General features: G+C 35.9%; 1 protein-coding gene and 1 non-coding gene across 3 annotated transcripts in view; both read left to right on the forward strand.

The window, feature by feature from the left end:
* Positions 1-26,880, forward strand: part of NUP155 (nucleoporin 155) — a 65,498-nt gene that overhangs the window by 16,161 nt on the left and 22,457 nt on the right. Inside the window, exons 10-22 of one of the 2 annotated variants that reach the window (XM_034656989.1) lie at positions 1,622-1,719; positions 2,197-2,349; positions 3,092-3,192; positions 6,173-6,343; positions 8,806-8,916; positions 9,866-9,960; positions 10,935-11,023; positions 11,712-11,774; positions 12,328-12,433; positions 13,550-13,616; positions 14,832-14,947; positions 20,093-20,190; positions 23,194-23,324. In XM_034656989.1, coding sequence (XP_034512880.1) covers positions 1,622-1,719; positions 2,197-2,349; positions 3,092-3,192; positions 6,173-6,343; positions 8,806-8,916; positions 9,866-9,960; positions 10,935-11,023; positions 11,712-11,774; positions 12,328-12,433; positions 13,550-13,616; positions 14,832-14,947; positions 20,093-20,190; positions 23,194-23,324 — 1,399 coding nt within the window. Of the gene's footprint in view, positions 1-1,621; positions 1,720-2,196; positions 2,350-3,091; positions 3,193-6,172; positions 6,344-8,805; positions 8,917-9,865; positions 9,961-10,934; positions 11,024-11,711; positions 11,775-12,285; positions 12,434-13,549; positions 13,617-14,831; positions 14,948-20,092; positions 20,191-23,193; positions 23,325-26,880 lie in introns of both variants that reach the window. The other variant, XM_034656988.1, reaches the window with a different exon arrangement.
* On the forward strand, positions 15,924-16,051 carry LOC117801685. The gene has a single exon (XR_004624433.1). It is a non-coding gene; the product is annotated as a small nucleolar RNA SNORA30/SNORA37 family (small nucleolar RNA).

A 26,880-nucleotide genomic window follows, 5' to 3' on the forward strand; every position in this document is an offset into this window, starting at 1 on the left:
AGGTAAGGAATGTTGAAGAAGATGACACTGGAGGTTATGTTTGAAACAGCTCCTAGAGAAAGACTGTTCCTTTAATTCTAATGTTGGATGGTTTGAAATGTAAGGCAGACTGTTTGTTTGTTTGTTTGTTTGTTTGTTTGTTTGTTTTTACAGTGTAAAGTACGGCTTGACATGTTTTTCCTAGGAATGTTAAGCTTTAGGTGGTCTGGACAGGCAACTACGGGAGTTGTCACTAGGAAACTTCATGTCTCAAAGTTCCCCACTGATAACCACTGCAACCTTTTAACGGGCCTGTGTAGTATAAGTTTAGTTGGTCCGATAGTTGACATAAGTACAGTTTGGGAATATAGAACTTTAGAGTTTTATTATCCACATTGTGTTCTTGAGGAAACTGAAACTAAGGGATGTTATGATTTGTCTGAAGTCTGACTCTTAGATAAGTAGTGGTACCCAAGTTACAAGCCAAGTCTTCAGACACTGCACACTGTGATTTATGTATATCACAGCTAATTCAGCTCAGCTGCAGAAAATCTCTTCACATAAGAAAGACCTCAAATTTTCAGCTTTGGTTTTCTCTGTGCTTGGGTCATTGCTGCATTCATATATCCTAGCAAAATTCAAGGCTGCCTTTGCTTTTCAGTGACAAAAAAAATTCTCCAGATAGACAATCTAAAGCAAAGGGCTTCCTTTTTCTTCTCCAGCATTACTTCTTTTTTTGGAAACGTTTTCAAATCCACAGAAAAACTAGAAGAGCAGCATGGCAAAAACTGATAATACCCTATCAAATTATCCAAATTCAGCAGTAGTTACTATTTTCCCTTATTTGCTCACTTTCGTTCTTACGAGCTATTTGAATGTAAGTTGCAGACATCATGACTTTCACCCTTAAATCCTTCAAATTCCGAGTCCTAAGTCTCTTACATAAACGCAATACCAGTTCCACACCTAAAAAAAAATTAATAATTTTGAAGTATTACACAGTTCATATTAATGTTACTTAGCAGTCCCAAAAATCTTTCATAGCTGTTTTTCTTTCCATATTTCCCCAGATTCAGTCAGAAGCTGTGAATTACATCAGTCATTTGTCTTATTAATATAGAACAGATGTATCACCATCTTTCTTTTTTCCCTAAATATTCACATTTGGTGGGGAGGGGTAAGAGTCTTATTTGTGGGATATCCCAATTTCTGAATTTATCTTTTTTTCATTATCATTAGATTCAGGGTAATTTTTTTTTTTTTTATCCAGTATTACATAGGTAATGTGAACTCCTTGCAGCATTACATCAGTAGGCCCATAACCACCAGTTTTTCCACTATTGAACACTTGGTTAAGGTGCTATTTACCAGATTTCTCCAATATAAAGTTTCATTTTTCCTTCTTTTTAATTAATGGTAATCTTTACAAAGATAATTTGATGCTCTCAAATTGCCTTGTTCCTCATTAACCCTTTACCCAGTGGAGTTAGCCTTCTTTTATGATCTTTGAGAAAAGGGAAATGTCTAACAATGTAAGCTTGTATTCAGGGGTTTTTGCTGCCTTTGCTGCTGTTGTATTAATTATCTAAGAAGTTAGTCTTACTTTAGCATATTAGACTTTAGTTTTTTTCCTCTTTTGTAGGACCATAGATCGTTCTGTTTTTAAGCCAATTGTTCAGATAGCAGTGATTGAAAATTCTGAATCGCTGGACTGTCAGTTATTGGCAGTCACACATGCAGGTATGTTGTTTAATTTATATGTCTGCTATAGCTTTTAGAGCTTGATAATCCTCAGATTTGGGAACTTATGATTAGAAATGTGTTTTTACTTCTGTATCAATTATCAAGCCATATTACTAATTCATAAAATTAAGGATTTCAAAAATTGTAAGATTCTTGTAGTTTTAGCTCCTTAAATTAAAGATGTAAAACTATACCTGAAGACTAGCGTGGCTAATATTCAGTGACAGCCTGAATAGAAACAAGGACTCTCTTGGCTTATAGTTGCAGATTCTTCCTGCTAAAACATGTTGATTCACCTGTCAATTCCAAGTGACATTTTCTTAGAACTCTCTTCCCCACAATATTACGCACGGGGATTTAAGATTCTGTGATTTTAACAGGTGCCTCTGTTTCTCGGTGGAATTACTTCAATAGCACATGTACCTCAAGTCTTTCATTTTCTGTTACTGATGTATAATTTTATCCCATCATCAGGTGTAAGGTTATATTTCAGCACTTGTCCATTTAGACAACCATTAGCACGACCTAATACATTGACACTGGTTCATGTCCGCTTACCTCCTGGATTCTCAGCGTCCTCAACAGTGGAAAAGCCTTCAAAAGTGCATAAAGCTCTTTACAGTAAAGGTATGTTCTGAAATACTATCAGATTTAAGATTGGATTTTTTAAATTGTTAAAATTAGAATGTCTTTTGAGCCATTTGAAAATAACAGATTTTCCAATAAAATTTAGAATATTTTAATTTCTTACATTAATTATGTCCTTATCACCTATAACCATCCAGTAGACTTAAGGCTGATATCACTAAAGCCAATATAAAGGGAACAAGTTAGTGGGAGGAGCTGGAATTGAGCGCAGGAGAGTATATTTCAAAATCAACTAATATTGCTGAGATAGTGCTTTTATAGTCTATTTATTCTGCCATTCCACTAGTAACTTCATCATTTTTATTCATGATATGTTTGAGATAACCAGTACAAAATTCTATTTCATCGAGTATTAGATACCATTGATAGAAAGTCACAACATTTTTTATGTACTAAATATGCATTTTTTTAAGTTAATAATTAAATTCATAAGCTATTTGATTGCAAAATATATCCTGACATCAGAAATTTAAGATGTGAAAAGAGTGTTTGCTTGAAAGAAATGAGGTGTAAGATCTGGAACACTTAATGATTGTACCCCATCAATAATTATATGTCCTTTTAGGGGATTAATTTTTATTTTGTGACTTGTTTACTTAAAACAGTGCATGCTATGTATATATGTTATATATATTAATGTTAGCAATTAATATTTTTAAGATTATTAGGGGTGCATATTATTTGGCATCATATAATAAGATTTTATGTATTAAACTGTTAGGTATTCTACTGATGACAGCTTCAGAAAATGAAGATAATGACATTTTGTGGTGTGTCAACCATGATACATTTCCTTTCCAAAAGCCAATGATGGAAACCCAGGTAAGTTATCCTGAGAATCTTAATTTTTTATGTAATTTATAATTTTAAGTAAAGAATAAATTGTAAGAATCTTTATGTTGTGATAATGTTTATTTTGAGCTGTCATATATGATTAGAAATCATATCGAAAAGAAGCGTATCCTGTTCTTTGTTTTTCCTCTGTGAGGTTAGAAGTCATTATGGTAACCATTAAAAATATCTTTAAGCAGGATGCCTGGGGCGGCTCAGTTGGTTAAGCAGCTGCCTTTGGCTCAGATCATGATCCCAGTGTCCTAGGATCGAGTCCCGCATCAGGTTTCTTGCTCAGCAAGCAGCCTGCTTCTCCCTCTGCCTGCTTCTCCCCTTGGTTCTGCATGCGTCCTCTCTCTCCTTCTCTCCCTCTAACAAATAAATAAAATCTATTAAAAAAAAATCTTTAAACATTGGAATCATTTTAGAATGTTTTTCATAATGTACTCGAAAATGTGTGTATCTTTTCTGAAATGACTTTTGTCCCATTTAAATATATTGTGTTTTTAGCTATTTAATCATGAGGCCATCCACTATAGTTATGACTTAGAATTGCATCTTTTTGGGGATGCCTGGGTTGCTCAGTTGGTTGGGCTGAGCCTTTGGCTCAGGTCATGATCCCGGGTCCTGGGATCGCATCCCGTGTCGAGTTCCTTGCTGGCTGGGGAGCCTGCTGCTCCCCCTGCTTGTGCTCTCTCTCCCTGACAAATGGATAAATAAAATCTTAAAAAAAAAAAAAAAGAACTGTATCTTTTTTTAAAGATTTTATTTATTAGAGAGAGAGAGAGAGAGTGTGTGTGCGCTCATGCGTGCGCGGGGCGGGAGGGGGCAGAGGGAGAGGGAAAGAGAATCTCAAGCAGACTCCCCACTGACTATGGAGCCTGGTGTGGGGCTCGATCTCACCACCCTGAGATCATGACCTGAGCCAAAATCAAGAATCGAATGCTTAACTGACTTAGCCACCCAGGCGCCTTAGCCACCCAGGTGCCCCTTAGAATTTTATCTTGATGAGGTCTTTAATTTGTAGTTCTGTCTAAATTTATTTATTTATTTATTTTAAAGATTTTATTTATTTAGAGGTGCCCCTTATAGATATTTTCAACCATACAGAAGACCAGAGGAATGATAAATTCAACCCCACATTAAAAAGTTACCAGCATTTTCCCCATTTTGTTTTCATCTCTCTTCCCTGTATATACAAACATACACACATAAGCACGTAATTGTGTTTAAAAGCGAATACCACCACATAATTCCATGAAATTGATGTACAGGTCCTGGATGAGGGGTGTAGCCCCAGCCTGTCCTAGCCCAGTCTCACACCCAGGCCGTTCATCTCAGCCCTCAGCACAAAAGGAGCTAAGGAGAGGCCAGCACCGCCAAGGGTATGGCTACGGAAGGCCATCTCTGCTCCCCACTGTTGGTATCCCCTATTCTACCTCATTTATTTCTTCTAAATGCCCTTGCATAGCCCATGCTGCCTGCCCCATGAGGATGCTGATCAAACCAGATAAACCAGCCTCCACTAGGGTATGAATGTCTGAGACTCCCTTTGGATTCCTCTCTTTAAAGGTGTTTTGTTTCCAACTGCTGCCGACTGCTTCCTGGTTATTCTCAAACTTGAGCCTTTCTTGTTACAGGGAGCCCAAAAAGGTATATAGAAGGGAGGAGGTAGAAACCATCCCTAGGGATGGGGGAGTGGTTTGAATAGGCTCTTCCAAGTTTCTGACGCGGCCCAAGGAGCTGGGGTAGAGGCAGGTGGTATGGAGGCAGGAGGCAGTTTTCTCAGATTTTTTCCTTTGTTCTTAACTGAGCACCAACTGTGTGTCTCATGTTGTGATAGACTGTGAGGATTCAGAACTAAGATATGAACCCTGTCCTGATGGGGGCACAGTGTTAGGGAGTGCAGATTTGAATTCTTCCTCCATTTCCTTAAAGCTGTGGCTCAAAGGATTTAATATATGTCTCTGGCCCTCAATTACCTTGGCTATTGTAGTTATAATAATACCTACCTCTATGGGTTTGTTGTAGGATTTAATGAGTTCATATGTGTAAAGTTCTCAGCACACTGTCTGGCACACAGGAAGGATTCAATAAATAATAATTTTTTTAAACAAATACTATATAGCATATCATTCACTTGTATAGTACTTGAATTATTCCCATATATGGATTTTTTTTTAAAGAAAAACAACTACCAAATATAAATGTAGTGCGTGAACTTAAACCAAATTGTGATCTCCTTAAAACAGCTATAAAAGATGTTGGGACAATGGGGAAATTCTATATTGGCTGGGCATTAGATTATTGTTAATATTCTTAAATGTTGTATCATGGTTATATAAGAGAATATCCTTATTTTTAGAAGATACATGCCAAAGTATTTAGCAATGACATGAGACGTCCATCACTTTAAAATGGTTCAGTTAAAATATGTATATATTAGAGAAAGCAAGTATGGTGCTAACAATGATTGAATCTAGGTATTGGGCATATGGACATTTACTGTGCTTTAAACATTTTTAGATGCTTGAAATTTTTTATAATAAAAGTATTTTTGAAAATTAAAACACTTAAAAAATAGAAAGCAAAAACTTCAGAAGAGAACAAAAATCTACATGTCAGCAAAATGTAAGTATTAACCTATTCAATCTATCCTGGAAATATGGTAGAATATAGTTTTTGGTTTTTGAAAGAATTATAATTCTAGTAAATACTATTTACAGCTTATCTCAGAAAATTTTGCCTTTGCCTTCTTGTATGAAAGATTATTGTCATAGAAGATGGCCTGATTAAAGGAATAGACAGTGGAGCATTAAATAGAAACTTAGGAATATTCACATTCATGTATTATTAATTTGTAAAGTTCTGCATTTCCTTAGAAATTAGGTCTATACGTTTTTGCCTTTTGGAAGATTTTGCTTTATGTAACTTTAATAGCAGGTATAAAAAGTTTCTTTCTTTTGCATAGATGACAACCCGTGTTGATGGTCATTCCTGGGCACTTTCTGCAATAGATGAATTGAAAGTAGATAAAATAATTACACCCTTAAATAAGGATCATATTCCAATAACTGACTCACCAGTTGTGGTACAGCAGCACATGTTGCCTCCAAAGAAATTTGTTCTCCTCTCAGCACAGGTATGTACATATTCTGTTGAGGTGGAGACAAAAAAAGAAATGATGTTTAATGTTAGTATTCTGCAATATTTGTTTAATAGAGTCATTTACTTAAGTACTTTAGGAATGTTTACTCTTAAAGATATTCTTAAGGAATAGTTTGTAAATACCAAAATGCAACAAAAAGAACTTGCTGTTTATAAAGTGTTACACTTTTTCTAAAGTAGCATTTCTTTTTTTTTTTTTTTTTTAAGATTTTATTCATTTTTTCAATAGAGAGAGAGAGACAGCCAGCGAGAGAGGGAACACAAGCAGGGGGAGTGGGAGAGGAAGAAGCAGGCTCATAGCAGAGGAGCCTGATTGGGGCTCGATCCCATAACGCCGGGATCACGCCCTGAGTCGAAGGCAGGTGCTTAACCACTGTACCACCCAGGTGCCCCTGTAAAGTAGCATTTCTAGTTCCAGTGTTCAGCAGTCTAAAACCAGTGTTCAGCAACATAAAAATAACCTAAGTTTATTTTTTATAATTGTCATTTAACTTATTAAAAAACATTTTTTAGTATTTGTTTTTAGAATGGTGATGCATTTAAAATTCAAATGGTATAACAAGGAGTATACAGAATAAAATCTCCCTTCCAGCTGAAGTCCCTTCCCTACAGATACCCATGTCATCAGCATCTGTGTATCCTTCCAGAGGTGTGGATATACAAACAATAAAATAAATAAATGGTAGCATGTTATATGCACTGTCTTATACCTTGTTTTTTATATCTCAAATATATATTTTAGAGACCTTTCCATATCATCATATAAAGAACTTCCTCATTCTGTTTTGTATTTGAAAGGTTTTCTTTTATATGGATGTACCCTATTTAACTAGGTCCCTATTAATGGATTATCTTTTGCTATTCATAATGCTTTAACCTTATGTGTATATCATTTTCTACGTGTATGAATAAAGGTATAGAATTACATCTGCTGGGTGACAGAATATGTGCATTTCTAATTTTGATAGATGTTGCCAGATTCCCCTGTATTCATATATACGTGTGTACATTCACTATCGATGAATATTGAGTGCCTGTTTCCTTACATCCTGTCCAAGTATAATATGCCATTTTATTAAGAGTGAGGTGGACAGTCTTTTCAAGTGTTTATTTTTCTATGGATTGTCTATTCCTATTTTATTGAATTGTCTTTCTTTTTGATTTATTGAAGCTCTTTAAAAAAAGGAAACTTTTTGTAATTTTAGTGTCATGTTTTTCCTGGTGTGTCATTTTATTTTGTTTATTGAGATTTTTCCCATACAGATAAGCATATAAGTAGTGAAAATTTTCTGTTATCTTTTGGGATCTCTAAAAGTAGTTTAAAAAAAAAAAACTTCCTCATTCTGGGGTTTATAAAAAAAATTCACCCATAGTTGCTTTTAGTACTATTATAGTTTTATTTTGTCCTTTAAATCTCTGATCTGTTTGGATTTATCCTGATATATGATTAAGGATCCAGCTTCATTTTTTTTTTATTATGTTCAGTTAGCCACGGTGTAGTACATTATTAGTTTTTGATGTAGTGTTCAGTGATTCGTTAGTTACGTATAACACCTAGTGCTCATCACATTACGCACCCTCCTTAATACCCATCACCCTGTTACCCCTTCCCCCACCCCCCTCCCCTCTGAAACCCTCAGTTTGTTTCCTGTCGTCCATAGTCTCTCATGGTTCATCTCCCTCTCTGATTTTTCCCCCTTCGGATTTCCCTCCCTTCCCCTATGGTCCTCTGTGCTATTGCTTATGTTTCACATATGAATGAAACCATATGATAGTTTTTCTCTGCTTGACTTACTTCACTTAGCATAATCCCCTCGACTTCTATCCATGTCGATGCAAATGGTGGGTATTCATCGTTTCTGATGGCTGAATAATATTCCATTGTATATATGTACCACATCTTTTTTATCCATTCATTTGTTGAAGGGCATCTTGGCTCCTTCCACAGTGAGCTTCATTTTTTTCTAAATGGATATACTAATGCCAACATAATTAATGGATAATCTAACTTTAATCTTCTGGTTTGAGGGACAGCTTTTATCATATTCTAAATACTTGATACTTGAACCCGTATCAAAACTTTCTAAATTTAATAAGAAAACACTAACCACCACCAAAAAATAAATTAAAAAGGCTCTGGCTCTGTAGATACAACATTTTATAAATGTATGTTTTATGCATAAAAAGTAAACTGGCCAAAAAGAACATTTACATTTCAACTCCCAACCTATACTAGATCTATATATGCCTAAGAAAATTTAATAAGAAAACACTGCTGTGTAAGTCACAAAACATATTCAGAGGGCATGTGCCAATTTACTTTGTATTATTGAAGGGATTTTTTTGTTCTATTGATTTTATTAAATAAAATAGGGTAGTTGATGCCATCCATGCCTGATAAATCCATCATTTATGTTCTTTTTTTTAACTTCTTAGGGGAGTCTTATGTTTCATAAACTTAGACCTGTAGATCAACTAAGGCATCTACTTGTGAGTAATGTGGGTGGAGATGGAGAAGAGATTGAAAGATTCTTTAAATTACATCAGGTAATTATTTGTACTTTTAAAAAGATATTACGATATTTTAAACAATGAAACAATGAGAATAATAGCTGAATTTTATGTAAATTAGGATTAAAATACTGTAATTAACAGGTAATCTTAGCAGTCTTTCTTTACATTTGTCATTATGTGTGTACTAATATTTGGGAGCAGTTTTGATAAATAAGGCTTATACAATAAGCTCATTTTTATTTGTTATTATTGATAAGTTCTTATTAAAGTATACTAGTAAGGGACTCATATTCAAGTTTTATGGTATGCATTTTTATGAAAACACAGAATATTTATGGACAAATCCTTTTTTTTTTTAATTTTAAGTTTTTGCCAATGACCTGATGAAAAAATTTGGAGCAGTAGTGATAAGGCCATTAGTATTTCAAAACCATTGCTAAAAATTGACAAGGCAAAACTCAGAAAGCTTAAGATCAAGAATATCAGATTAAAGTTACAGAGACACTGGATTCAAATCACCAGCTGTACCACAAGGGTAGATTACTTGAATTCCGTGGACTTCAGTTTCTTCATGTGTAAAACAGGCATTATAATGGTGTATGATATGGGGATTAAGATATGCTAACCTCTTAAAATAGTACCTGGCACATGACAGGTGCTTAATAAATAGGTATATTGTTGTTATTTTCTAAAAGGTAAAAGGGATATGAGGGAAAAAAATTAGGGGAATAAACTATAAACTAAAATAGAATGTAGATAAAAAGAAAAAAGAGCACCCTTTAATGATACCTATCATACCTATGAGCCTATGATACCAACTTTTTCATACCAACTGAGTTCATTCACTTAGCAAATATATATTGAGCACCTGCTCTGTGCTAAGCACAAATTTGAACACTGGATACAGCAGTAACCAAAACTCCTTTTTAAATGTTTATGTTTAACATAAGGGACAATACTCTTTTTTTTTTTTTTTAAACAGGAAGACCAGGCTTGTGCAACCTGCCTCATCCTTGCTTGTTCCACTGCTGCCTGTGATAGAGAAGTATCTGCATGGGCTACTCGGGCTTTCTTCAGGTATATGTCAGTTTTCTTTTGTTCTTGGCCACTTTTTTTAATGACTGCATTGGTCAACGTGATAGTTTAAGGGCTTACCAAACAGTTGAAGAGCTATATAGGCAAGATACTAACATTTTTTTTTGCAAAAGGGTAAAATCTGGAAAGAGTATAATACTAATAGAAGTAGCTAGATTAGCACAAAGTATGAATTGTTACCCTTGCTCTGGGTTCTATTCTCCAACTTCTTCTGTCTAGTCTTTTTTCTACACCTCTTTCTGCTCCAGTTACCCTTTTTTTTTTTTTTTACTTTTTTACACTGTACTGATTCTGCTTTATTTGTATCATTGGCGTTGAGGAATTCTGAATCACTTTAAGGAAACTTGGTATCAAAAAGATATTTTTATTTGGAAAATATTTAGCTAAAGGTAAGAATTTGAAATGTGATTTGTTTAAAACAATTTTTCAAGTGCTGTCTAACCATTATCTGGTATGAATATTACAGTGCCGTATACTCTTAAGTAAATTCTGTGCTTCTTAGAAATTGCTAGAGTCCCTTATAATTCCTTCTGGTAGAGATTCAAGTCAACTTTTTTATTTATTTATTTATTTTTTTATAAGATTTTATTTATTTATTTATTTGAGAGTGAGAGAGAGAGAACAGAGTGAGAGCACAAACGGGGGGAGGGGCAGAGGGAGAGGATGAAGCCGACTCTCTGCTGAGCGGGAAGCCTGATGAAGGGCTTGATCCCAGGATCATGACCTGAGCTGAAGGCAGACGCAAACCGACTGAGCCACCCACGCACCCCTCAAGTCAACATTTTTAAAATAAGTATTATGTCTATGCTTATAGATAAAAGCACTGTTAACACAATAGGGTAAAGTCTGTAATGTTTAAAGCATTTATTTGGGAGCGAGCAGGACTTGGAACAATTCCAGGTTTTAAAGTGGATAATGTCACTGACTAAGCTCAGCCTCTGTTGTCGTAAAAACAGGTACGGTGGTGAAGCACAGATGAGATTTCCAACCACTCTCCCTGCTCCAAGTAATGTTGGTCCCATCTTGGGGTCTCCTGTCTATTCTAGTGAGTATGAAATATTGAAACAGGACTATTTCTGATAGTTTGAATTTTAGAAACTGCATAGCATATTTTAGTGAACAAAGCTTTTCTTTATATTTTATTTACTGCTACTGTTTTATTGGGTGAATAATACTACAAATGTCTGACTCTTAAAAGTGATGATATATATATATATATATTTTTTTTTTTTAAAGATTTTATTTATTTATTCGACAGAGATAGAGACAGCCAGTGAGAGAGGGAGCACAAGCAGGGGGAGTGGGAGAGGAAGAAGCAGGCTCATAGTGGAGGAGCCTGATGTGGGGCTCGATCCCATAACGCCGGGATCACGCCCTGAGCCGAAGGCAGACGCTTAACCGCAGTGCCACCCAGGCGCCCCTAAAAGTGATGATATATTAATATTGAGTTCTTTATGTATGTTAGAGAACAAAACAACATGTAACCAGCAATATTTACAGAACTCATTTGTGATTTATCCAAAGGGAAGGAGGTGAATGATTTAATGATAAGTAAACTCCCACCCTCAGTGTTTTCCAAAGTGTTTGGAAAGTTCTTAGGAAATGAGCAGAGTCCCTAAATCTTAAATATTTCATGGATGGTGCCATTCCTCACTCATGCTTAGAAACAGCTTCTCTAATTTAATCAGATTTGGGAGGTTATTTTATAAATCTTTTTATTCTTTCCTTTTTAGGTTCTCCTATTCCTACTAGTAGTCCATACCCAAATCCATCATTTTTGGGAACACCATCTCAAGGTACCTCTTTTCTTTGTTTTATATTGCTACTATTTTTGAAGAGCTGTTATCCTTAATGGTTACTTAGAGAAATATTAACTTGCCCTAGTCTCTTGAAAATAATGTAATTTAATAAAAGTTACACCCAAGGAAGTATTGACATTTGGCCATGAATGCCTTTGCATAGGAACATCTTTATTAGTATACCTGGAAAGCTCCTTATTTGGGTACCAGTATTTAATTAGCAGCCATGAAATCTGTATAATTAGCCCTATATGACTCCCAGCGTTAAAGAGGAGTGATTGCAAGCTTTCTTGCCCTTTACCTTGTATGCCGACACTTGAAAGCCTACCTGGGAGCATCCATCCAATCTGACTCTTCTTATCAGGGAAAACCAAATTCAGTATCTATTTATTCCAGTATTTTTATAAATATACTTACCTTTGGGCCTAGATACACAGGTTTTGGTTATTGAGGATGCTGAATGTTTAAGGCTAAATTTAAAGATTTGTCTTTCTTATGTGTGTACAAGGTGTACATCCTCCTGCCATGTCAACTCCAGTGTGTGTTTCAGGAAACCCAGCAACTCAGGCCGCAAGTTTGAGTTGTATGGCTGCACCAGAGATTGTGTACTCTGGAAAACACAATGGTATTTGCATTTACTTTTCTCGAATCATGGGGTAAGTTTTGCATGAAATAACCAGCTGTTGCTCATCTTGTCCTATTTTGTGTAGTTGAAAATTTTTAACTCTAAATTTGGGACATCATTTATTCCTGTTAAATTTTACTTATAGTTTTAGCTCACTTGTTCATTAATAAGATTGTTTTCTATTGTTTAGGTTTTTTTTTTTTTTACCATCTAACCATCTATATTTGTTGCTGTGTTTTATATATATGTATACACACACGTATTAACATATGGTGTTACAAACCACCCTGTTACTCAGCGACGTATATCTGTAAGTCAGCTAGGCAGTTCTGGTCTTGGCTAGACTCACTCATTTATATGCATTCAGCTGTGAGGTTGAAGAGAGCTCTGTCAATCTTGGCTGGATTCTCACATGTTTACGGCCATGTTTGTATGCTGGTCTAGAATGGTCTCTCTGCTGGGACAACTGGGTAATTTTTCACATGGTCTCTCATCCTCCAGCAGGTTAGCCAGGAATTATTCATTTGGTGATGGCAAGGTCCCATGAGACAGGGTAGAAATTTGCAAACTTTCTTGATGCCAAGGTTTAGAGTTGGCTTACCATCATTTTAACCTCATTCACTGGGCCAGGGAAACAGCTCCAGGCCAACCCAGAATCAAAAATAAGATCCATTCAAAAATGGGGAATATACTCCTCATTATGAGAGACATGTCAAAGTCATATTGTAAAGGATAAGTATAAGGAGGGACAAAGAATTACAGTCATTTTTGCAGTTAGTTTACCATATCATCTAGTTAGTTATCCTGTCTGCTATATATCTGTCTTTGATTTGAGATGGATGATTTCATTTGAATCATTTGCTTAAAATGTGGAACAGTGCAACACTCCTTTATAAATTTGTTTTTGCGTCATAAGCTTTCATATTTACAGTTCATTGCCCAACATTTTGATTTTTCTTCAGCAGTATTTCATTATGTGAAATAACTTAGGTATATCAAGTTTAGAAATTTCCTTGTTTTCCATTCTTTCGGATAACCTTGTAAAGTGTTAAATCATTTCTGTACTTTGATAAACACACAGAAAGGAATTTACTACATATTGTAATTTTTTGATACAACATAATTATTAAAACTTTCTTTATTTCAGAAATATCTGGGATGCTAGTTTAGTTGTGGAGAGAGTATTCAAGAGTGGCAACAGAGAAATCACTGCAGTAAGTGTGTTGTATAATGTATTCCATTGTTGTATGTAACCAGTTTACGGTATTAATTGTATAAATAGATTGTTTCACATTTCTTGGTGTCACAAACAAGATGCAATGATTATTCTTTTATGTACATGTTTGTGTACGTGTCCAATAAAGTCTCCTTGCCCTGGGTGAAGTCCCAGCTCTGTCACTTATATAAATGATGAGTCATTTTCTTAATATTTCAGTCTGTTACCTCACTGTAAGATGAGAATATTAAGACATCTCCCTCTTAAGGTTGTTCTGAGGGTCAAACAGAATAATACTTAATACTACTCAAAGCTACTATTTAATATTTTGTTGTATATGTTCCCAAATTCCACGAACCCAGTAATTTCCATGCATTAATATGCTTTCTGGGGTGCTTTAAGAATAGATCCTGTAGGGTTGCCTGGGTGGCTCAAGCAGTTAAGGTCTGCCTTTGGCTCAGGTCATGATCCCAGGACCCTGGGATGGAGCCCCACTTCAGGCTCCCTGATTAGCAGGGAGCTTGCTTCTCCCTATCCCCCTGCTCGGCTCACTCTCTCTTTCTCTCCCTCTCTCTCAAATAAATAAATAAAATATTTTTTTTTTTTAAAAAAGAATAGATCCTGTAAAACTTTGTATTATAAATTCAGGTAGTAGAATTTTTTTTTACGTGAAATAAGAATGCAATTTATTTTTAGCTTTTTGCTTTTTAAATCTGAAAGATGCCAAATATTTTTTCAATTCTGATACTCTTAAAGTTCACATTTCTAAGAAGAAGAATATATTTATTTAACATGGTATATGATTCCATTTATATGAAGTTCAAGAATAGGCAAAACTAACCTGTCGTGACAAGAAAAGTGGTTACCTGGGAGATAGAATGACTAGTGACTAGAAAGGAGCATCAAGGAACTTCTTGGGTGTTGGAAATATTCTATATTGTGGTCTGGGTGGTGACTGTATTAAAATAGAAAAAGCTATCAAGATGTTCACTTAAGATGTGTTTATTTTACTGTTTATAAATTATACCTTAAACCAGAGCAGGACAAGAGGGATATGGGTACCTAGCCCTTTATTCTGGTGACCAAGCATAAATAATTAATGTTTATAAAGATAGGATATTTAAAAATTGAAACTTGACATTCAGTTATAAAATGTTTTTTTACATACACACTTTTTTTTGTTTTAAAGCTTTTGAAAATACTTTTCTTACAGATTGAAAGTAGTGTTCCCTCCCAGCTGTTGGAGTCAGCGCTACAAGAACTGAAAGGTTTGCAAGAATTTCTAGACAGAAACTCCCAATTTGCAGGAGGACCATTAGGAAATCCAAAGTAAGAATAAACAAGATTTATTTGCCAGTTTCTTCCCTTATTTCTCTAAGATATAACTCATGTTATAAAATTCATCCTTTTTAATATTTAGTTCAATGGCTTTAAGTATATTTATGAGGTTATGCAATTATCACCACTATCTAATTCCAGAACATTTTCATCATGCCAAAAAGAAAACCTTTACTCATTAGCCATCACTCCCTGTTCAGGCCACAGTAACAATAATACCACAGAATGGCTTAAACAACAAACATTTATTTCTCACAGTTCTGGAGGCTGGGAGTCTGAGATCAGGGTGCCAGCGTGGTTGGGTTCTGGTGAGGACCCTCTTCCTTGTTTATAGGCAGCTGCTTTCTTTCTGTGTTCTAACATGGCAGAGAGAAAGCTAGGTGACAAGCTCTCTGGTGTCTTGTTGTAAGTCTGTTAATCTCATTGTCGGGACTTCACTCTCATCACCCCATCTAAACCTAATTACCTCCCAAAGGCTCCACCTCCTAATACCATCACTCTCGGAATTGGGACTTCAACATAGGAATACGGTGGGACACAAACAGTCCATAGTGCTCGCCATTTCCTTTCCAGTCCCTAGCAACCACTAATCTATCTGTCTCTATGGATCTGCCATATTCTGGATGTTTTATGTAAATGGAAATATGGCCTTTTGTTTTTGGCTTCTTTCTTTTAGCATATTTCCAAGGTTCTCGTGTCTTAATATTATCAGTACTTTGTTTCATTTTTCAGTTCATCAGGTGATGCTCATTTGGGTTATGTTAGCTTTTTGGTTGCTATGTAAAATGCTGATGTGAACATACCTATAAAAGTTTTTGTGTGGACATATGTTTAGGATAATTTTGTTTTTGTTCCAGAAATAATACGGGCTTTTTGTAAAGATTTCACTTTACTGCCCAGAAAACTTGTTAAGTATAACAGTATAAACTTAATACATATAAATATGTGTTTCTTTAAAACTGCGAATATAGCACTTTCACAGGTCCTCCCCTGACAGTGGGGCCAGGATTTGGTAGCTGGTGCTGAAAGAAAACCCTTGATTGCATCCTTGCCCTGGGACTGTGCCAGTGGCAGCTGTCACTCAGTGGGACAGAGAGACTGTTCCGTGACATCGTATTCAACATTGTATCTTTCTCCTGCTGCTCTACCTTAATTTTTCTCCATTAAAAATAATAATAATAAAATTCAGAAAAAAATTTAAAAAATGAACTGCAAATGGAATCTAAATAGGTGCACTTTTATGAAACATTGTATATACTCACTATATTTTCTAGAACATTCCAAATCAGTGGAATAAATAATTTTTATATTGGCTGCATGTTTTTCCATTATTTATATGCAAACATTTGATGGTATAACTACTAATAATTGCAGTGTTTTTTTTTTCATGTTTAAACAAGTTTATACATGTTTGTGTACTTGTTCAGTAATCTTCAGATGAATTTCTTGAGAAGTAGAATTAAAATGTTGATATGTAGTATTTAGTTGTCTCCTGAGAAAGTTATACCAATTTTCTTTATTTTGAGCCTTTAGAACGCTCTAAAGTATATCTTAATGTATAAATTGATTTCTCCCTTCTTTTGTTAACCCAGTTTAAGAGTCTTTATCTTTTAATAAGGCAGTTTAACCTCTTCCCATTTTGGGGATTAGTTTAATGTTTGATCTTATTCTCACCATCCTGAATTTGTGCTTTTGTTGTGTGTTTTGTTTTTTTTCCTTCCCCATCCCCTTATTTTACTGGATTGATCAGACCTTTCCCTACCCCAGACACAGATTTAGAAGTTTTATACGTGATTTTCTTTTGCTAGTAGTTAGTTTTAAATTCTGAAAAATACACATCTCTGCCAGCATTAGTAATTGGACAGAAGCTGCTATCGCTCCTTTTTCCCCTGCCCTCCACCAGTATCCTTCTTAGAAATTATATGGAATTTTAGTTGTAAGGTATTTTTTCTTTTTTTTTTTTTTAACATTATGTTCTTCTGTTAATAGTTTCTTAGCAGTTTATTGAATTTTACGGTTATAACTGCAATTGTCCGTTGATTTTATACCCTACTACTTTACTAATTTTAATTTCTCTTTAATTAGTAGTTTTTTCATTGCGTGTTTTGGATTTTTCAAATATGTAGTCCTGTCATCTGAAAGTAGAGATAATTTTACCTTTTCTTTTATAGCTCTAGTTGCTTTCTCCTACCTGTATAGTCTAGTATCTCCAACATAGTGTTAAATAGTAGTGGAGATACAGTGGACATCCGGGTCTCATTCCTGACTTTAGTGGGAAGCTTGTAGTCTTTCCGCATTAAAGATCATGCCTACATAGATACAGTTTATCATGCTAAGGAAATATTCATCCGTTTCTGTTTTATTGAATTTTCATATAAAGTGAGTATTAGAGTTTGTCAAATGTCTGCCTTTTGCAGAGATGATATTTTTTCCTTTATTAACAGATTTTCTCATTTCAACAAACTCTTCATGCCTGCAACATTAATCTCACTATTTGTTAATAGCTTCTTAAAATGTAATTTATATGCCACAAGATTCACTTAAATTTTAAGTGTTTCATTCTGCAAATTTTAGTAAATATATAGAATTATTCAGCCATCATCACAGTCCATTTTTGGAACATTTTCTTCAACCCAAGGACATTTCTTTTGTCCATTTGCAACCATTTCCACCCCTTAGCCCCAAACACGTATTAATCTATCTCTATGGATTTGCCTATTCTTGACATTTCATACAAATGTAATCATAAAATTTGTGGTCTTTAGAATCTAGCTTTTTTTGCTTAGCCTTATTTTGAGGTTCATATTTGAGGTCCATGTTGTAGCATAAATCAATAGTTCACCCCTTTTTATTGCCTAATGGGTATGGGATTGTAAGGTCATAGTTATTTTCTCTCAGATCTTCATTTATAGTTTGTTCCATTTTCTTCCTAAACTTTAATATTACAGAGGAAAAATACATTGCTTTTCTGATTCTCTTTTCTCTAAATGGCTTGTGTTTACTTTGAAGTTTTTCATTTATTTATTTATTTTAATTAATTTATTTTTTACTTTGAAGTTTTTTATGCTCTTTGTCTTTATTACTGAAAATTTAGGAATTTCACCGTGTCTTCAGTATGTCTTTTTCCAGTGAGCGTTGAGAACTGTCTCAACAAGTACTTAGAACTAGACTTAAGCCTTGGTGAATTTTCTTCTTTTTTAATTTTTTTTATTTTTATTTTTATTTTTTAAAGATTTTATTTATTTGACAGAGATAGAGACAGCCAGCGAGAGAGGGAACACAAGCAGGGGGAGTGGGAGAGGAAGAAGCAGGCTCATAGCAGAGGAGCCTGATGTGGGGCTCGATCCCATAACGCCGGGATCATGCCCTGAGCCGAAGGCAAACGCCCAACTGCTGTGCCACCCAGGCGCCCCTATTTTTTTATTTTTTGTACCATCTGATCATTTCCCTTCTCTTGGGAAAATCCTGTTAACTCACCTGGGATCTAGCTTCAGTTTCTTCTCTTTTTTTCCATAATTTCCTTTTTTCCTCTCTTTTGTTGTTATGGTTCTATAGATTATAGAATTCCTAGAGTTGATGTTTTCAATCATTAAATATATATATATATATTTTTTTTTTTTTAAGATTTATTTATTTACTTTGGGGGAGGCAGAAGGAGGGGGGAGAGAGTCTTAAGCAGATTCTGCAGTGAGCACAGAGCCTGATGCTAGGCTCAGTCTCACAACCCTGAGATCATGGCCTTGAGCCGAAACCAAGAGTCTGGCACTTAATCAACTGTGCCACCCAGGTGCCCCAAATCTGTTCAGTCCTGGGGTTGAGTCCTGCATCAGGCCCCCTGCTCAGCGGGGAGTCTGCTTCTCCCTTTCCCTGCTTTTGTGCTCTTGCTTCTCTTTCTCTCCCTCTCAAATAAATAAATAAATAAAATCTTTTAAAAAAAATAGCATCTGTTCACTTTCATTGATACATTTTTTTTTCTGGCCATTGTATTTTTAATTCTAAGAGCTCTTTTATTTTCCCTTTTTCGTGACAATTAGCACTTATGATGTGAATACCAGATTTCACTAGATAGATTTTACCTGCTGGAACAAACAGCAAGACTGACATTCTCCAGAGGGCTGATATATGCAACAACATGGATGAATCTCAAATGCATTATGCTATAGAAAAGCAGTCAGAATCGATTTATATGACCTACTAGAAAAGGCAGAGCTTACAGGAGTAGGGTAACTGGGTGGCTCAGTGGTTAAGCGTCTGCCTCGGGTTCAGGTCATGATATCGGGGTCCTGCGATTGAGCCCTAAGTTGGGCTCCCTGCTCAACGGTGAGCCTGCTTCTTCCTTTCCCTCTGCCACCCCCCCTGCTTGTGCTCTCTTTCTCTCTCTCTCTCTCTGTCAAATAAAGAGAATCTTAAAAAACAACAACAACAACAACGTATGGGGTAAAGAAGAGATCAGTGGTGGCCAGGCTTATGGGTGAGAAAATAATTTGGATAGCACAAGAGAATTTTGGGGCGTGGTGGGACTGTTCTGTATCTTGGTTGTGGTGGTAGTTACAGGACACTATGCATCTGTCAAAACTCAAACTGCACATGGAAAAAAGATGGGTTTTATTATGTAACTTGAAACCAAAATACTGCTCATCTTTGGAGGATGCTAGAAAACAATTCATTACTTTTAAATTTGGCAGATAGAAAGAAGCAACCATTTATCCAGCCTTTCTGAATAAAATGGACATCAGGATAACCAAATAATTGAAACTTCAAGCATCCAAGCAATTAAAATGCTTCAGTTTTAAATCATCATTGATTCGCCAGTGATTATTTCACTATTCTGCAGAGGAAAAGAGTATTAACAATGAATCCCAGCTCATTTATATGAAATATTCAGAATAGGCAAACTTAAAGAGACAGAAAGACTAGCAGTTACTTAGAGTAGGTATGGGAGAGATGGGGATTGACTGCTAATAGAGAGTGGGTGAAAACGTTCTAAAATTAGATTGTGGTGATAGTTGTACAACCCTATGAATGTATTTTGAAAAACTAAATTGTGTACTTTAAATGGTTGAATTGTATGGTGTATAAATTATATCTCAGTAAAGCTGTTGAAAACACAAATACACATTCTGGAATTTGTTTCAGTACAACTGCCAAAGTGCAGCAGAGGCTGATAGGATTCATGCGTCCTGAAAATGGAAATACCCAGCAGATGCAACAGGAACTGCAGAGGAAGTTTCATGGTGAGTTATTCCTTCTGCTCACTTGACTTGTTACCTGACCCCAATAAAGAGTTTTATTCATCAGGTAGAAAACAGTGGATTGAATAGAAAACGGTGGACATCTCTCAATAAGATCTAGTTTTTTGATAACACAAATATTTTTAATTAAAATAACATCAGTGTGGTTGAGAAAAGTGGGCAGTATGGATCTCACGTTTTTCCATAACTATCAGCCCATAAAGTTTTTTCCTTTCCTTTACAAGAAAACATACCTTTTTTTAACGTAAGTTTTTGAATTCTAAAACAGACATAGTATAAAATTTACCATTTTTAACCACATTCACGTTGTTGTGCTAACATCACCACTATCCATCTCCAGAACTTTTTTCATCTTTGTACCCATGAAACAACTCCCCATTTCTGGCGCCACCCCAGTCCCTAACAACTGTCAGTCGTTTTCTGTTTGTTTTTTGTCTCTGAATTTGACTACCTTATGTACTTCATGTCAGTGGAATTATACAGTGACCAGCTTTGCAACTGGCTTATTTCAGTTAGTATATGTCTTCAGAGTTGATCTGTGTTGTAGCATATGTCTGAATTTCCTTTTTAAGACAATATTATTCATTCTTTGTCTACCCAGGTTTCCCCTGCTATCTGAAAGTAGTGTTCCTGTGAAACCTTTCGTAAGCCAAAATGGCATAAAGTGAGGAAGTAATTACCATTAATTTATATGGAAAAATTTTTGAGCATTCCCAGACCCCAAAAAATAACCTTTCCTAGGCTTTTCAGTTCCTTAGGACACTTTTTTTTTTTTTTAAGTTTATTTACTTTTTTTAGTAATCTCTATGCTCATTGTGGGGCTTGAACTCATGACCCTGAGATCAAGTCACATGTTCCTCCAACCGAGTCAGCCAGGAGCCCCACCTTAGGAAACATTTAGAGCTAAAGCACAGGTGTCCATAGACACATTTCAAAGTTGTGGCGGCTTGATGCCAAAATGATGTGTGCAGTTTCTGGGGAAGGAGTTTGGCAGAGTGTGGCTTGCTACAAAACAAGTGAATGCTGGTTTTGGGGTGTTTTTTCATGCAGAAAAAACAGTTGGGTTTTTGAACACTTGGGTTGCTTGCACCTTTGAGGTATTGTGAGTAATTCTGTGAACATGGTGTGCAGATATAAATTTGAGTCCCTGTTTTCAGTTCTTTTGTTATATACCCAGAAATGGAATTGCTGGATGGTATGGTATTCTTTTTAATCTTTGAGGACCTGCCGTACTGTTTTCTATGCACCCTTTTTTTTTTTTTTTAAAGATTTTTATTTATTCATTTGACAGAGATAGAGACAGCCAGCGAGAGAGGGAACACAAGCAGGGGGAGTGGGAGAGGAAGAAGCAGGCTCATAGCGGAGGAGCCTGATGTGGGGCTCAATCCCATAACGGCGGGATCACGCCCTGAGCCGAAGGCAGACGCTTAACCGCTGTGCCACCCAGGCGACCCTCTATGCACCCCTTTTACATTTCTGCTAGTAGTGCACAAAATATTTCAGTTTCTTCACATCTTCATCACTTATTTTTTTCTTTTTATAGTACCCATCCTAGTGGATGCAAAGTGGTATCTCATTGTGGTTTTTGATTTGCATTTTCCTAATGATAGGGACATACCTTTTTATAGAGTTAAAAGTGTGAATACAGTTTTGGGGTTTTTTTTGTTTTTTGGTTTTTTTTGTCTATTGTAAATGGTAACAATCAAGGAAAGAGCAAGGTAATGGAAAACTTATAATCATCAATTATTACAGAAATAATATGGAATAATAATAAATCATTGCTTAAATTTTGCCTGCCATTCAGTTTTTGTAAAGAATTTTTGTGTTCTATTTGAGCCATTTCTGGCTGATAGATCTTTGCTAAATAAGATCCAGCCATTTACTCTTGTCCCTTCCTGCAAAATATAGTTTTCTGTTTACTATTTTGTAAACATTTTTTCATTACTGTTAATGGTACTTCAGTAAGGTCTTAAGCCTGACAGTACCAAGCATTGGTAAGGATTAAAACAGAAGGGAGAGTTCATATTGCTGGCACACGTACACTGAAATGACTGCTTTGGAGAGCAATTTGATCATATCCTGTAAAAGCTGAAAATGCATATACATTAAAAGCTGGCAGTTTCACTTCTGAGGATACATCATATAGCAGTCTTTATCAGACTTTTTTCCTTATAGTAAGAAATATATTCTGTGTTATGACCCAGATGTTTGAAAGCATACATACACAACTGAAACAAAACTGTAGGAAATAACTACCTCTTTTATACTCTAATATTTTCCTTTTTTATTTTATTTCCTTTTTTTTTTTTTTTTTTTTTAAGTAGCCTCCATGCCCAGTATGGGGCTTGAACTTAAAACCCTGAGATCAAGAGTTGTATGGTCTACTGACTGAGCCAGCCAGGCACCCCAATTCTATTTCCTTTTTAAGGGGGGGAAAAAAGCTGTCATGACTGACTGACTGAATCTGATTTCTTAATCCAGGGTTTGAGGAACATAGTCCTAGAGAAATCTGACGGTGCTTTCCAGGAGTCCTTTCTTAAGGATGTTTATTGCATTACTGTTCTAGTAGCAAAACATGGGAGACAATATAAATGTCATTAAGGTGGAAAATTGACCTAATTGTGGTATACTTACATGATGGAACATCCAGTAATTTAAATTTACTAGATTTATACTTACTAATATAGATAACCTATGAAAATACAGCTGGGTGGAAAAAGCAGTGGTGTAAATTATTTAAAAACAGTAGTGTTTTTGTTGTTTATGTGTACACACACAGACACATAGACGCACATATGCATAATGACAGGATAAAAGCATGATTTCAACGAGTCATGATCATCGTTGGCTGTGATGAGGGGAGGGAGGAGACCAGTGAGGATTTCAGCCTTAACTATAGTTGTTCTTATTGAAAGTGAAGTGTTGTTTTATTTAAAACAACCTATGTCATTGTATAAAACTTCATTAGTTTTGTTTTGTAATTAGAGGCTCAACTGAGTGAAAAGGTTTCACTTCAGGCAATCCAGCAGCTGGTTCGAAAGTCATACCAGGCTCTGGCTTTATGGAAGCTTCTTTGTGAACATCAATTCACTGTCATTGTAGGAGAACTTCAGAAGGTAGGATCTCTTTTCCCTTAAGATCATACTGTTAATGCTGGGATTAGTTTTCTTTTGAGTGAGCTTTAATCTTACACTTGGGTTTGGGAGGGGACTTTTCGGGAGAAGCATTTAGATTATGATGAAGTTAGTATCTGCTTAATGGAAATCTTAATGGAAGATTGCACTAAAGCATGAAAACTTGAGGGATCCGCTTTGTTGAAACCACAAGTTTTTACAGTATGTGAGAATTTTATCTTGGTATATGAATGAAATCTTTACCAAAAATATATTTTTTTAAACAGTAGATTGTAACCATTATTTGGGTTTCAGATCCCTTTGGGAATTTGATCAACCCTCAAAGAATGCATCCAGATACATCCACCCTCAAAGAATGCATCCAGATACATCCACAAAATTTTTGCATGTAATTTCAAAGAGTCCAATGACTTAAATTAAACATTCTTAGTTTTAAAGAAAGATGTTTACCATTGTGAGAAAAAATGGGTCATATTTCTCTTGCTGTCCTCATTTGAATCCTTTTTAAGATAATGGAAATTTGCATTCATTTAAATGCTAGGCCACTGGGGGGGAGTGTATTCCTATTATTGTGAACATTTCTAAACATACACAAAAATAGTGTAAATACTACATTATAATCCCCATATACACTTGTATTCAGCATCTTCAAGATTTTATCAACTTTCATTAATCTATTCTCTTTTTCTTTACCAAATTAAAGATGATCCTAGATGTCATGTCATTTCATTCCTGTATACTTTACTGTGTATTTCTAAAGAAAGGTGTGATGTGAATCTGTCACGCCCATTGATCACCAGGGTTGACTCGGCTGATCTGACTGGCTAAGCGGGTGTCCCCTTTCTCCCTTACCATTCCATGTGCATCCCTTCCAAAGCTTTGTGCTCAGAGAGAATGACCTTCCCTGATAGAGGAGGACCATTCTTCGGTCAAGAGTATAAGAGTAGCTGTGTGTCCCTGTTGGAACCTCCAAATGTGCTCTCAAGGTCCATTTGTAGAAGTAGGTTGGTCAAGCTTCCAGGGCTCCAGACATCCAAATGAGGCACTGTATGGCAATCTGCCTTAAAATTAATTAGAAAATAAAAATTTTTTAATAAACTTTTAAAAGGTAGACATTTCTTTGAATAAGTTGTCAGCATACTTGGCAATATTAATAATTTTTTGGTAGTGTTTGAAATTTCTGTGTCTTGGGGCGCCTCGGTGGCTCAGTCGTTAAGCGTCTGCCTTCAGCTCAGGTCGTCATCCCAGTGTTCTGCGATCGAGCCCTGCATTGGGCTCCCTGCTCAGCGGGAAGCCTGCTTCTCCCTCTCCCACTCCCCCTGCTTGCGTTCCCTCTCTCGCTGCCTCTCTGTCAAATATGTAAATAAAATCTTTTAAAATAGAAAAAAAAAATTTCTGTGTCTTAAAAATATCTTTTTACGGATTGGTTTGTTCAAATCAGAATTTAAACATTTGGTTCACTCGTTGAATTTGATTGTTAATAAATCTGTGTCAGTCTGAGCCATTTTCCTTTCTTTTTTTCCTTGCTATTGCCAGGAAAGAATCAGGTCATCAGTCTTATACATTAAGGTTGCCTTTACCTCCTTGGAGTGAACTTATCCCTCTATTCCTGCATTTTCTATACGATGGAAGTTAGTCTGCAATGTCTTGATTAAATTCAGGGCAATTTATTTGAGGATGAATAGAATACTTCATATGCAGTGGTTTGTGGGTCAAACTGTATTTATTAGAAGACACAAGTTTTAATTGTCCCGCTTTTAGTGATATTGTTGTCCCACTTTTAGTGGTACTAAGCTTGATTACTGAATTCAGGTCCTGCCATTGTGAAATTCCCCATCAAGAGTTTCATCAAGCTTTCATCATCCATTGATGAATCATTACCTGAATTAGCTATTTCATTTAAGATTATGAAATGGTCTTTTTTCTCTATCTGTGATTTCTTCCATATTTAATCACTGCAATTCTGTGCGGGGGGGGGGGGGGGGGGATTTTCCCTTATCCTCTAGGGCCTTTGGTTACCCTGAAATGTTTAATTCTTGACTTTTAAGTACCAATTTTCAAAGTTAAAAGGCAGTCCCCCTTGTTCTTTTCAATAGTGTCCAGTGTGGTGTTTTGTTGGTGGCTTTGTTTAAGCACATACTTTTTTGTGTGTTTTTTAAGCACATACTTTTTTTTGAGTTTTTTAAAAACTCAGGGGATATGTTTAACTATAAAAGCTTTTCTTTTCCATGCCAGGTAGATTAATGATTTTTAGTTCTATTGGATGGTAAACATAATGTAGGTAAATTTTTAGGCTAGGCATCTTTTTTGTGATTCATCTTTGAAGCTTCCTTCCTTGCATCATGGGTTTTTGCTCAAGGAATGCAAATTACATATTAGTTAAAAAATTGGAATATGGATTGGATTTATGGTGAAATTTAGAATAAATAGTCAAATCCCTAAACAGAATATTTTAATAAAGCGTAAATCATCTCAGTACTTTAGAATGCCACATTTATTTTTTTATATTTTTTAAAGATTTTATTTGACAGCGAGAGAGCACAACTGGGGCAGACAGCAGAGGGAGCAGGAGAAGCAGGCTCCCTTTTGAGCAGGGAGCTTGATTTGGAGCTTAATCCCAGGACCCTGTGATCATGACCTGAGCCGAAGGCACGCGCTTAACTGACTGAGACACCCAGGCACCCCTAGAACTCCATTTAATAAGTAAATTTGTTCAAAATGAGATCAAACTCCCATGTTAGGAGGCTTTTTTTTTTTTTTTAAAGTAGGCTCCACACCCAGCATGGCGTCCAAAGTGGGGTTTGAACTCACGACCTTGAGATTAAGACCTAAGCTGAGATCAAGAGTAGGACGTTTTGGGCGCCTGGGTGGCACAGCTGTTAAGCGTCTGCCTTCGGCTCAGGGTGTGATCCTGGCATTACGGGATCGAGCCCCACATCAGGCTCCTCCACTGTGAGCCTGCTTCTTCCTCTCCCACTCCCCTTGCTTGTGTTCCCTTTCTCGCTGGCTGTCTCTATCTCTGTCAAATAAATAAATAAAATCTTTAAAAAAAAAAAAAGAAGAAGGCTTTAAATAGAATACTCACATTTAGGAAAAATAAATGGAAGCCCAAGTTTTTTTTTTTTTTTTTTGAGAGAGAGCAAGAAAGCGTGCGAAGGGGGAGGGGCAAAGGGAGGGAGAGAGAATCTTAAGCAGGCTGCATGCTCAGTGCAGAGCTCGAGTCAAGGCTCAGTCTCAGCACCCTGAGATCATGACCTGAGCTGAAAACAAGAGTCAGATGTTTAACCAACTGAGCCACCCAGGCACCTTGTAAGCCCAACATTTTTTAATGTAACTAAGTGATTGTTCTTTCTGATTATGACTAAAATCAGGAGACCTGGCTCTAATTTTGGTTCTGCCTACATTTTACTTTTCTCATTTGTAAAATTGAGAGAGCTGTACTGGTCACACTGTGGATTAACAGTTCTGTATGATTCTATGAAAGTTTGCAAAAATGTGTTAGTCTGTACAGTTTAGCATATTTTCTCTTTTGAATTAT

The sequence above is a fragment of the Ailuropoda melanoleuca genome, chromosome 3 (assembly GCF_002007445.2).
Source record: "Ailuropoda melanoleuca isolate Jingjing chromosome 3, ASM200744v2, whole genome shotgun sequence".
NCBI lineage: Eukaryota > Metazoa > Chordata > Mammalia > Carnivora > Ursidae > Ailuropoda > Ailuropoda melanoleuca.